General features: G+C 39.5%; 1 protein-coding gene across 1 annotated transcript in view; it reads right to left on the reverse strand.

Annotated features, from left to right (window-relative positions):
* Positions 1-12,257, reverse strand: part of LOC126765182 (uncharacterized) — a 177,257-nt gene that overhangs the window by 78,779 nt on the left and 86,221 nt on the right. The window contains exons 8-10 of the mRNA XM_050482761.1: positions 8,874-9,032; positions 7,429-8,819; positions 7,220-7,369 (exon numbers count right to left, since the gene is read on the reverse strand). Coding sequence (XP_050338718.1) covers positions 7,220-7,369; positions 7,429-8,819; positions 8,874-9,032 — 1,700 coding nt within the window. The remainder of the gene's footprint in view (positions 1-7,219; positions 7,370-7,428; positions 8,820-8,873; positions 9,033-12,257) is intronic.

The following is a 12,257-nucleotide window of genomic DNA, read 5'->3' on the forward strand; positions in this document are numbered from 1 at the left end:
TTTTCAACAGAAAAACAGGCTAAAAACTTTCGAAAATGTGAAAAAGAAAGTCACTCAAAAGATGAGCTCTTGATATTAATATTAAGAGGTGCTTATTTCAAATTTTCTGTTTTCCATATAAATTACATGGAAAAAAAATCATTTTTTTTGTGGTGGTTATTGTGCGGAGGTTATTATATGTGCTCGCGATGGCTGCCAGTAGGGATGGTAAACTCGATTCCGATTCTACTCGAAAATCGAGTTTTCTCGTAAAATAATCGATGTCATCACTCCGCTGCTGCCATCCCGTCGCTGTTGGTATTTGGCCGCAAACACACACTTTCAGTTTTTGGCTCCCTCTTTTCACATTAAACGCTTATTTATACATATACATATATCGGGTTCTATATGCATATTACCACACCCTAATACATATATTATCTATTATTAATACCAATATTATATACATTATCGAGGAGCCGCAACTCAAGAAGCCGATCAATACAAATTAGCAAAGAAGGAGCTAAAGCATGCCATCGACGACAGCAAAAAGAAAAAATGGGAGGAACTACGCGAGGATATAAATAGAAACCCCTGGGGACTCGGGTATAAAATAGTGATGAAGAAACTCGGCGCTCGAGCAAAGCCACCTGATCTAACCGCTGCCAAAATGGATAACATTGTGAACGCACTATTCCCCACACACGAAACAAGGGCTAGGGACCCAGAACACATCCTAAGACCGACGCAAATCCCCCCGTTTACCCTTGAGGAGCTGCAACTAGCCACTGCAAAGCTCAAGGCCAACAAATCCCCCGGACCGGACGGGATCCCATCAGAAATTCTCAAAATAATCGCTGCAGAGCGCCCAGGAGTACTACTGAACATGTACAACGCCTGCCTTGAAGCCGGAATATTCCCTGAACCTTGGAAAAAGCAACGGCTGGTTCTAATCAGTAAGGGAAAAGGAGACCCCAATTCGCCATCAGCATACCGCCCTCTATGTATGCTTGACACAGCGGGAAAGCTATACGAAACCCTGCTTAAACCCAGACTCGAAGCGGCCATCAACGAAGCTGGAGGACTGTCCCCTAGACAATATGGCTTTAGACCCGGCAGATCAACCATAGGAGCAATAAAATGCGTCATCGAAAGCGTAGAAGTCGCACAACGTAGATGGCATAAGTACAAAAGAATAGTGTTGCTGGCGACTCTAGATGTCCGAAACGCCTTCAACAGCGCTAGATGGGTAGATATGATCGACGCTCTCGAGAAAAGCTTTAAGGTACCCGACTACCTCAGGGCCGTGGTGCGGAGCTACCTTAGCAACAGGAAACTGCTCTACGAAACAAAAGAGGGATCACGACAGATAGCGGTCACGTCAGGAGCAGCACAAGGATCCATCCTCGGACCAGACTTATGGAACATTAGCTATGACGCTATATTAAAACTAGAAATGCCAGATGAATCGTATTTAATAGGCTACGCCGACGACATTGCAGCAGTAATCACAGCAAGGGACACAGAAGAAGCGCGAAGAAAGCTGAACCAGGTCATGATACGGACCCAAGCATGGCTCGACTCACACAGCCTCCAGCTCGCTACGGAAAAAACAGAGCTACTGCTGCTAACAAATAAGCACATACCTCTTGAAGTAACCATGTATACGACTACGGATATTCTTAGGACAAAAAAAGCAGTTAACTACCTAGGCGTAAGACTGGACCCCAGACTAACCTTCTGGGTACAAATCCAGCACGCCGCAGGAAAAGCAGCGAAGATCACCTCGCAACTGAGCCGACTTATGGCCAACATAGGAGGCCCCAGTCAAGAAAAAAGAAAGCTCCTAATGTCGACAACAATCAGCGTTTTATTATACGGAGCAGAGATATGGGCAGATGTACTTAAAAAGAAAAACCGGCGTAAGGTAGCGGCCAGAGTGCACCGCACAGCAGCCCTCAGAGTTGCATCAGCCTACCGAACAGTGTCCGGCGAGGCAATATTAGTTATAAGCGGAAATGCCCCAATTGACCTTCTAGCACACGAAAGGAAAAAGCTGTGGGAGCTAAAGCAGTCATCCGATAGCAACAAAAGCGCAATAGAACAAATAAAGAAAGAAACATTAATAACATGGCAACAAAGATGGGACACCGAAAGTCGCGGCAGATGGACGGCCAGGCTAATAAAAGATCTAGACTCATGGACAGGCCGAAAATTCGGAGAGGTAGATTTTTACACAACCCAGCTGTTATCCGGTCACGGGTACTTCAAAAAGTACCTTCACAGAATGGGAAAAGTCGAAGAGCCGTCATGCCTATATAACAATGCGACAGAAGACGACGCTGAACATACATTCTTCGAATGTGCGCGCTGGCAAGGAGAACGCACCGCTGTAGAGGACCTGGTTGGCCCAATAAACGCGGACAATTTAGTCAGCGTTATGTTGGAAAGTGAAGAAAACTGGGGCATCATCAAGAAATTCGCTGCACTCTTGCTACGCAGCAAAAAGCGGGACCTGGACGCAGGTGCGCAGATGTAAATCTCTCAATGAGAAAAATGGAACGCCATCCTGAAGTAATGCAAACGCGGTCCCAGGGTGGCCGACGGTTCCTTAGAGGGGGGGTTTTTAGTGACCTGCAAGTGGCACATACCGCTGCTGTGACGACAGCACCGACGATGCGGAAGGCATTTTCCACCCCCTCGCCCGCAAAAAAAAAAAAAAAAAAAAAAAAAAAAGATACATATATTGAAGTGAATAGGAAGGGATTTTTGGATTGCGGATTCGCCCACATTAAAGTGCGACCTTTTTGTAAATCGCATAATTTAAAAATTTTAATTCGGTCAGTTTTTCGCATACTATCTCCAGTTTTCGCAAATTTAATTATTGGACAATACTTTTTCGCTTTAATTTTTCCAATTGTGCTATTGCTTATTTTGAGTTATTTCTTTCGCTTGGCTTTATGTTCAATTGGGAATCTATATTTTTCTTTTCGTTCTCGTCAATCGATTTCCAACTTTTCCGGATTTATTCCGTTGTCAATTTTGCGAATAAACACGGGCCTTTGGAAAAAACCATGTCGTTAGATCCAATTGAATTGAATGTTGGCTCGACTTATTAAATTCACATAGTAAAAAATTAATGAAATGTCAATCTAAAATTGAAGAGATTGAAGAAGACGACATGGCCCGAGGAGAGATAGAGGACATAATTGTTGAAACGAAATCAATAATTAATAACATTTAAGATAATAATAGAAAGTCAATTACCGAAACATCTTTCGTAACACCTCACAGTTTAAGGCTCCCTAAAATTTATTTGCTGAAATTTAAGGGAGAATATTCGGAATTTAAAAATTTCACGAGTCTGTTTGAGAGTCCATAATGATCCAAGTATCCCAGATTTTGAAAAATTTAACCATTTGGTTAATTGTCTGTCTGGAGAAACCAACTTGTCAAAAGTGCAAGTCGAAGGGACACCTTTTAACTGCCTGCCCCACTTTCAAGGTGCTTCCGGTACATCAGATGTTTGAGTTTGTGAAATCGGCGCCCTTAAGCATAAATTGCTTGCGTAAGGGGCATACTGTATCCAAGTGCAGGGCGGATCGATATTGTGTATGCAATCGATCGCATCACACATTGTTGCAATAGTATCCAGTTTCCTTCCCCGCTGCACCTCATCCGCAACAATCGACCACACGTGTCATGCATACAGCGAGTATGATGGATCGGGTAATGTTGTCGACAGCATTGATTCAAGTGAGGACCAGTTATGGTGAATACCTGCCCGCGAGGGCGTTGCTGAACTCAGGTTCCCAAGTCAACTTTACGACGGAGAACTTCGCACAAAAGTTGCGGATTCGACGACAACACAAAACGTTAAACATAATAGGAATTGGAAATTCCAATACGAAAGTGAGAACAAAATTAAGCGCGTTTGTTAAGTCGCGTTTAAATAGTTACGAATTTTCGGCGGAATTCTCGATAATGCGTTGCATTTCGGCTAATCATCCAGACCATAACGTAAATATTAATGGCTAAAAAATTCCGCACAATATTAAATTGGATTCCATAAATCAAAACAGATTGATATCTTATTGGGTGCATAAACCTTTTTCGATCTGTTAGCGGTTGGCCAAATTAAAAGTGGACTTAATCAACCAACGCTACAGAAAACCCTTCAAGGGTGGGTTGTGTCTGGCAAGTATGCAGCAATCTTAGTCCTCTTTCCCTTGCAGCTAGCACATTATGCTAATCTGAAGATGACTTAACGTCAATAAATTCGGTAGTTCAAAAATTTTGGGCTTTAGAAGAATTACCTTCAGAAGCAAATGGCATCATAATCACACCAGAGCAAAAATAGTGTGAAAATTTTTTCGTGAAAACAACTCAAGTGTTGCCTTCAGGACGGCTTCAAATCAGAATGCCCTTTATGTCTGGCCGTAAGTTACTCGGTCACTCTTATAAAGCCGCAGTTCCGCGGTTGCAGGCCCTGGAGGGATTAACGTTAAAAGATCCAGCACTTCGTAAAATGTGTCTGGACTTAATGAATGAATATAAAGTAACGAACAATAAGATTCCGAGTGTGCCACACTACTTTATTCCACATCAATGCGTTTTAAGACCCGAAAGCACAACAACCAAATTACGTGTTGTTTTTGACGTTTCGAGTCGTACTTCATATCAAATTTCATTGAATGAACTTTTGATGGTAGGCTCAACCATTCAAGAAGAGTTGTACTTAACCAAATAATGGTGCACGAAGAAGACAGAAATTGTGAGCTTATTGTGTAGAGAGAGCATCCCTTAGAGCATATACAAATTTTTGGACTTAACATCGTCACTTACGGCACTGCGCCTGTACCATTTCTCGCAACACGGTGCTTATAAATGCTCAGCGATGCTAATACAATTAAATATCCACTCGGTTCATTGGCCATTAAAAGAGATTTTTATGTGATTAACTTATTGACAGGATCTGAAATTTTTTGGGTCTCTGGATCTTATAAGAAGTGAGGTAATTAAAATATTAAACTCGGCCGGATTCACCTAAAAGAAGTGGTTTTCGAACCACCCTAAATTTTTCGGCAGTGATTGCACTGAAAAGTCATTAAGCTTCATTGACAAAAATTCCACTAAAACACTAGGAATCCATTGGTTGCCGAAAGAGAAATTGTTTCGATTTGTTTTGCATGCCAATTTTAATGATCTGCGAGCTACTAAACGAAACATACTGTCAGTCTCTGCTCGCCTTTTCGATCACCTTGGATTATTAGCCTCACTAGTTTCCAAAGCAAAAATCAAGAGCTTTGGATTCAAAAACTAGATTGGGATAAGTCGATTCCATTGCGCCTAGTTGGCAGAATTTCAAAGCCAACCTACCTAGAGTCGACTTCTATATGCAAAATCCACTTGCACTTTTTCGAGAGCTCATATGGCTAATTAATGACAATGAAGCTTGCAGTAGAACCGTAAAAAACTGTACTCTCTTCTTATGCCCTCAATTCGTAGTCCTTATTTCGTTTGCCATGGTCGTCATCAAAAGGGGGGTCTCTCATCCGAGGCTGATTGCTAATTTTCATTGGTAAGATTTTTTACGTGGCGGCTCCAAGACCCAGCGCACAACCCTGCGGAGGGGATGTTTCGCCTTCTCACTTTAGCTCGCCTTCAAACGGATGTTCTTAGGCTACCCAGAGGATACTTGGTCAAAGACCGGAAGTAGTGAGCTGCTTGAGTTGTATGTAAAAGAATCGTTTCTGGCCACTCCCAAGTGAATGGCGATCAGAGAACTTTCCTCAATTGTGTGAACTTCTACATATGACTCCATCCTCCCTGTACACTCTGCTTTAATTACATGCCGAAGTTGCAAACCCAAATAATGGGAAATTTGCCCGCTGAAAGACTTCGAGCGTTACGACCCTTTCTGATATGTGGCGTAGATTTTTGTGGTCCCCTATATACCACTTTAAAAATACTTGGTCGACCACCCGTAAAAACGTATATAGCAGTTTTTGTTTGCTTTACTTCAAAAGCAGTACATTTAGAACTAGTCTCGGACCTCTCTACTAATTTTTTTATTCTCGCCCTCAAAAGGTTCATTGGATCCCGAGGGATGCCACAGAAAATATTCAGCGGCAACGCAACCAACTTCGTCAGCGCCGACCACAAGCTGCGCGAGCTGAAGGAGCTTAAGGAGGCGGCGGTGCAGTACGCCAAATATCTGATCTTTCGGGCACTTGGCAACGCTTTACTCACGGCGGAGGAGATGTCAACACTACTGGCCGAAGTGGAGGCCATCCTCAATTCTCGGCCCCTAACACCGTTGAGCTAGGACCCCAACGACGGCGAGGCACTAACCCCAACGCATCTACTGATAGGGTGCTCCCTGCGAGCATTACCTCCAGAGCTGGTGTCAGTGGATCCAATTTGGTGCTGCGAGAGATGGCAACTTGTTTGCTCTCTCAAGCAACAGTTTTGGCGAGAGCGGTCCAAAACAAACCAGACAAGTGGCTGCACCCCACACGCAATCTGTACCTCGACGACCTCGTCCTCTTCCACGAGGACAGCGTGCCACCGCAGCAGTGCGTAATTGGACACGTCGTTGCAAACGCAAAAGGACAAGACGGCAAAATACGAGTGGCAGACGTGGCAACCAAGGCGGGCACCATTAAGCGCCCCATTCATAAACTCGCATTACTGCCCAAACATGTTGAAGGATTATGATCCTGTTAAGGTGACCGGTGTTGCGTCAAGCGACTTATATATGTCCAAAGCTAAAATGAAAAAACATTAAGTTAAAATTAAATGCATTTTTTAAATATCATATTTGAATTATAAGTTTTTCTTTTTATTGTGTAAAAATACTTACCCATATAATCTTAAACATACTCACCTAAATCTATTACTTTAAGTTAACAAAATGAATTATACTCACCTTTTTTTTGTACATATATACATAAGTTCTTACATTCCAACTGTTACCGTTAGCTTAAGTTTTAAGATAAGTGAAATATGAACTGTAATAAAGAATTTAATTGTAATTAGACTGGAATCGAGATACCACGCGTTTCCTTTCTTTCGCTAATTTTCGCAAATTTAAGTGTTCGGTACAGGCAATTGGTTCAATTTTAATTTCAGTGAAATCACGCATCTGACTACTACTTTTATATCTCAAAAACGCTTGTGAAATTTTCATTCATTGTAAATATGTATAAATTGTATAAACAGATGGAAAATTACTCACTCATTTGTGCTGATATTGAATAAAGTGTTGAGCCATGGTGCTTTTAGGAAAGGCGTAGTGAAGTTCAATTTACCATTTAAGTTTTCAATCGACTTGATGGTTATATCCATATCGGCGACCGTTCTGGTATATGGATAGTTAACAGATAAACTGTTTGTGAATAGTAAACTGGTTATAATATTAAAATAACAAATGTTTAAAATGCTTACTTAAAATAGTGATAGCTGTCTTTAATACGATTATACGAGCCCATTAAATATACTGTAGCTTCATTTTCAAATTTTGGGGTGATTAATGTAGCTAAAAATTCACGAAGAGTTTTCTCTTTTCTTAGCATTTGGAAATCTGCCCGGACTATGCTGGTATTACCAGCAATTGTGCACTCAACACTGACTAGGCTATGTAGATCTGTAAGATTTCTATACGATAAACGGGTTATACAGCTCCTGTCGGTGTGTTTAGCAAAATATTTTCCTTCAATGGATACGTCTAATGCTTTCCCATCATTGTTAAATATATTTCCTTCGTATTGCCCACTAAAATTATGCATATCTTCGTCTGCCGAAGGCCAATGTGTTAATAATCCAAATCCAATATTATTAATGGATTCATAATTTAGATTTCCGTTTATTTCGAAAAACCATATTACATTAAAATTTATTTTTGCACCCACCCTTAAATCATTGAATGTTTTATTAGGGTTTATGTATTTTATCTCCGAATGTAAATGACTTGTATTAGCACTTGGTTGTTCAATACTGCTTTGTATTAAGAGACGCATGTCCTCTGTAGGTTTCCAAGTCCACTCATAGTTGCCAAAGCCCCTATGAGAATCGAATTGATAACCTCCTTTTAATTTCCCATAATCTAGTCGTGTTTTTATATCAGCCCAAAGATTCACTTTACCAAGACCCATATCACGCCAAGGCGTTTCTAAAAAAAGCTTGGCTGTAACACAATCGTTTTCTGGATATTGGAAGTTAGTCTTAATGTAAATTCGTTCAATTGAAGCTTCCGTTGATTCAATATATACTGTCAAGTTAAGACCAGTTTCTTTATGATATGAATAATTGCCAGATATTTTAAATCTTTTCCCATTTTCAATAGCATTTAACTGAAAACCTAGTTCATTTGTTTTTTCTTTTTCGTTTAATATATTTAACTCAATCAGTCCTTCTTGATTGTTATGCAGTAAAAGTGTTTGCAACCGTGTTTTTACTGGCAATCGTCCATTCATATGAACCAAACCATTTATCTCATAAGTTACCATATCACGATAAAACACTCCTTCGATTTGGTATAGGTTGGGAGAACTGGGAGTCACAGTACCATGGAGAGATATATTTTTGAAATTTTGAATTGGTGTCCATAGCTCCGCATTGATCATTTCGTTTTTTTTAATTGCTCGCATGCCAAAAGTAAGATTATTTCGATTTTGATTTAAAAATACTATATCAAAGTTAATTTCCTGGTTTTCTCCATTACTTAGTAGAAATGTGTAGTCAAATAATTTTAAAGGTAATAACGTAGCTATAAATTTGCCATTAGAAGTTATTTTCTCATTGTCATTTTCACATTGCCACATAGACTCGATTTGAAACTAAGATATCATAATCCTGTATTACTATATAACATTCGAATTTATGCAACTCACCTTGATCATATCGGTTTGATTAATCATTTCTATTTTTATATCGAAAGTTTTTTCTTCATTAGAAAGATCCTGTTTAAAGTAGGTAGTTCCTTTGTACTGTAGATCCATGTTTTCCTCTAACGAATAATCAAAGGAAGCTTCCAAAAAATTTTGATCAGACTGAAAATTGGAAATATGTATCTATAGTTATGATATATAAATATATAAAAACAAATAAAATAAAATATATTTTCAAATAACAAACGCTTTTCAGTTCCTGAAAGTATTAGCGTAACACATTTATTGAGCCTTTCATGTGAAAATAACGTATCCTAAATAAGCATGGGTAACATGGCTTTATTGTGTTGTATACACTGTGACTTATAAACCTAGCAGTTGACGACTTTTATTTCCATTTATTTATGAATTGCAATTAATAAGAAAATATCCCCAAGGTAAAGCAATAATATACAATATTGTATAATTACAACTTTTAAAAGGAGAATATCGGATTTATATGAAGTCAATGGAATACGAACTATTTTCGATGTTGTTAAACTTTACGAATTGATCTTTTAAAATCTTTTAGCCTTTCTAAAAAATATATTAATAAGGAAAATGTTCCCAAGGTAAAACAAACAGAGAATATCCGAAATTTATAAGAGAACAAGCAATAATGTACTCCTGCCGATATTTTTAAACCACCAATCCTTTTAAAATATTTGAAGCGGTTTAAAAATTTCTTAGAGGATTTTATTTTCTGTTAAATGTACTATGTTTTTCTGAATGCTCATGCAAGCAAGACCCTTCCGACGCTCTTGTCCCCACTAGTAAAATCGTATTTACATTTTCAAATGATTCCCCATTAAATATACATATCAACTGATATTTATAGTCATAACTTGAAGTTGTTGGTAAAACTTTCTTAGCATGTAAAGCTCTTGTCGAAAGTAACTTATATGTATCAAGTCCATTTTGAACAATAAACATTTTTTTCAGTAAATATGTAGAGTTTTGCATAATTTTCCAAATCCTTTGTCTAGAATAACTGTCTAAAGCTTTAAAAATCGATTTGTGTTTTTCAAATAAGTTTTGTAAATGGCAAATAGAACAAGTAAGGAAGCGTTAAGTTCTCGTGTAACTGAACATTTTATTTTCCTGAAACTTGCATGGATCCCCGGATTTAAGGGAACTTTATGAGAGTATGTGAAACCCCTATATATTTAATTCCCGTCAGAGTTAATATCTATAACACTAACCTTGACATCATGCTACACATCGCTTAGCAACAACGCTCACCCAAAGGATGCAATCACGCAGTAACCACGTGTTTAGGTACAAAGTCCAAACAATAACACACCATATGCCACTCAACAATAATCTATATGTAAAGTAAACATATGGGCCTTAACACCCGCGGCGTTAGTTCTGCTTTCTCCAGACTGGACAAGGAAGCAAAACAAATGGGTCTGGCAGTGAACGAGGGCAAGACGAAATATCTCCTGTCATCAAACAAACAGTCGTCGCGCTCGCGACTTGGCACTCACGTCACTGTTGACAGTCATAACTTTGAAGTTGTAGATAATTTCGTCTATCTTGGAACCAGCGTAAACACCACCAACAATGTCAGCCTAGAAATCCAACGCAGGATAACTCTTGCCAACAGGTGCTACTTCGGACTGAGTAGGCAATTGAGAAGCAAAGTCCTCTCTCGACAAACAAAAACCAAACTCTATAGTTACTAGATAACTTACCACTTATTTTTAATATCCACTCCTTTTAGGACGCAATATATATAATAATTTTTTTTTTGTTCACTTCAAGATGACAATTTTATTGGAAAATGCGGAAAGGTTGTAATGAAAATCTCCCTGGTCGGATACCAGTGGAGGCGTAACAATGTATATAACAATATTCAAATTAGTGGACTCCCTGGTCGGGTACCAGTGGAAGTATACATATATGTATTTATCAAATTATATTAAAGCACACTCGGAGTTGATGCGTTGGTTCAGCTGCTGCGCGTAGAGGATCTCCCAATGTCGGAACGATGGTTGAGCTGGGCGCCGAAGATGATGAAAAAAAAAGAAACGTTGAGATGCGTGCCGAAAAAACCAAAAAAAACATGTAAAATCGTCCGCCGATGTTTATTGCTCGAAAATCGTTGTCGAAAAAAACGGCCTCTTCCAGGACGAGGGTTTTTGCTCGTTGGGCTGTGGAGTGTGTGGGTTGATGTACGGCGTGTATTAGTGTGTGTGTAGGTGTAGACTTCTGCTTCCAATCGATGAGTGTTGTCTCCAAGTGTGGTGAGTGTGCCAGTGTTGCTTTGTGAGTGGTGTGTTGTGTGGTGTAGTGGTGTATGAGGGCGGGAACTTAACTCATTTATCCAGTCACTCATAATTCCCGTCCTGCTGTATGCTGCAGAGTCTTGGACGATGTCAACAACGGATGAGTCGACGTTGCGAGTTTTCGAGAGAAAAGTTCTGCGAAAGATTTATGGTCCTTTGCGCGTTAGCCACGGTACCGCATTCGATGGAACGATGAGCTGTACGAGATATACGACGACATCGACATAGTTCAGCGAATTAAAAGACAGCGGCTACGCTGGCTAGGTCATGTTGTCCGGATGGACGAAAACACTCCAGCTCTGAAAGTATTCGACGCAGTACCCGCCGGGGGAAGCAGAGGAAGAGGAAGATCTCCACTCCGTTGGAAGGACCAAGTGGAGAAGGACCTAGCTTCACTTGGAATATCCAATTGGCGCCACGTAGCGAAAAGAAGAAACGACTGGCGCGCTGTTGTTAACTCGGTTATAATCGCGTAAGCGGTGTCTACGCCAATTAAGAAGAAGAAAGTAAACATATAAATACTAGTGTATTAAGTAAGACGCTTGTCTTTTATTGTATAAGCAGCCATAGAGCTCAGACGGTACTGTTTAAGTATATTAAATAAAGGAACGTTCTAATACTAACATTCGTATGAGTACAGAACTAAAATATATATTTTTTGATAAACTTGAATCAGGAAATATTAATTGGTGCCCAACGTGGGGCTACGCGTCAAAAAGGATTCAAAACAAAATCCTTCAAAGTGTAGTCAATTCAAACTAGGATATAGTCCCATAAATCAACAAGGAATATAAATTCCATATAAATTAAAATTAGTGAAATAATAAATTAAATTCAATCAATCAATGAATCAACCAGAGATAAATGCTCTTAACGAAATAATTCAGGACCTCCAGAGAAGGCTTGCCCAGATGGAAGCTACCCAAGGAACTGGAGCAATCCATGAATATCAAGATCAACTATTCACCTACAACAACCCAAAGGAAGTTGACTTAAATATATTCAAAACATTGCCTATATTTAATGGAGATTATCACGACTATCGGAACTGGAGGAA

The sequence above is a fragment of the Bactrocera neohumeralis genome, unplaced genomic scaffold (genome assembly GCF_024586455.1).
Source record: "Bactrocera neohumeralis isolate Rockhampton unplaced genomic scaffold, APGP_CSIRO_Bneo_wtdbg2-racon-allhic-juicebox.fasta_v2 cluster10, whole genome shotgun sequence".
NCBI lineage: Eukaryota > Metazoa > Arthropoda > Insecta > Diptera > Tephritidae > Bactrocera > Bactrocera neohumeralis.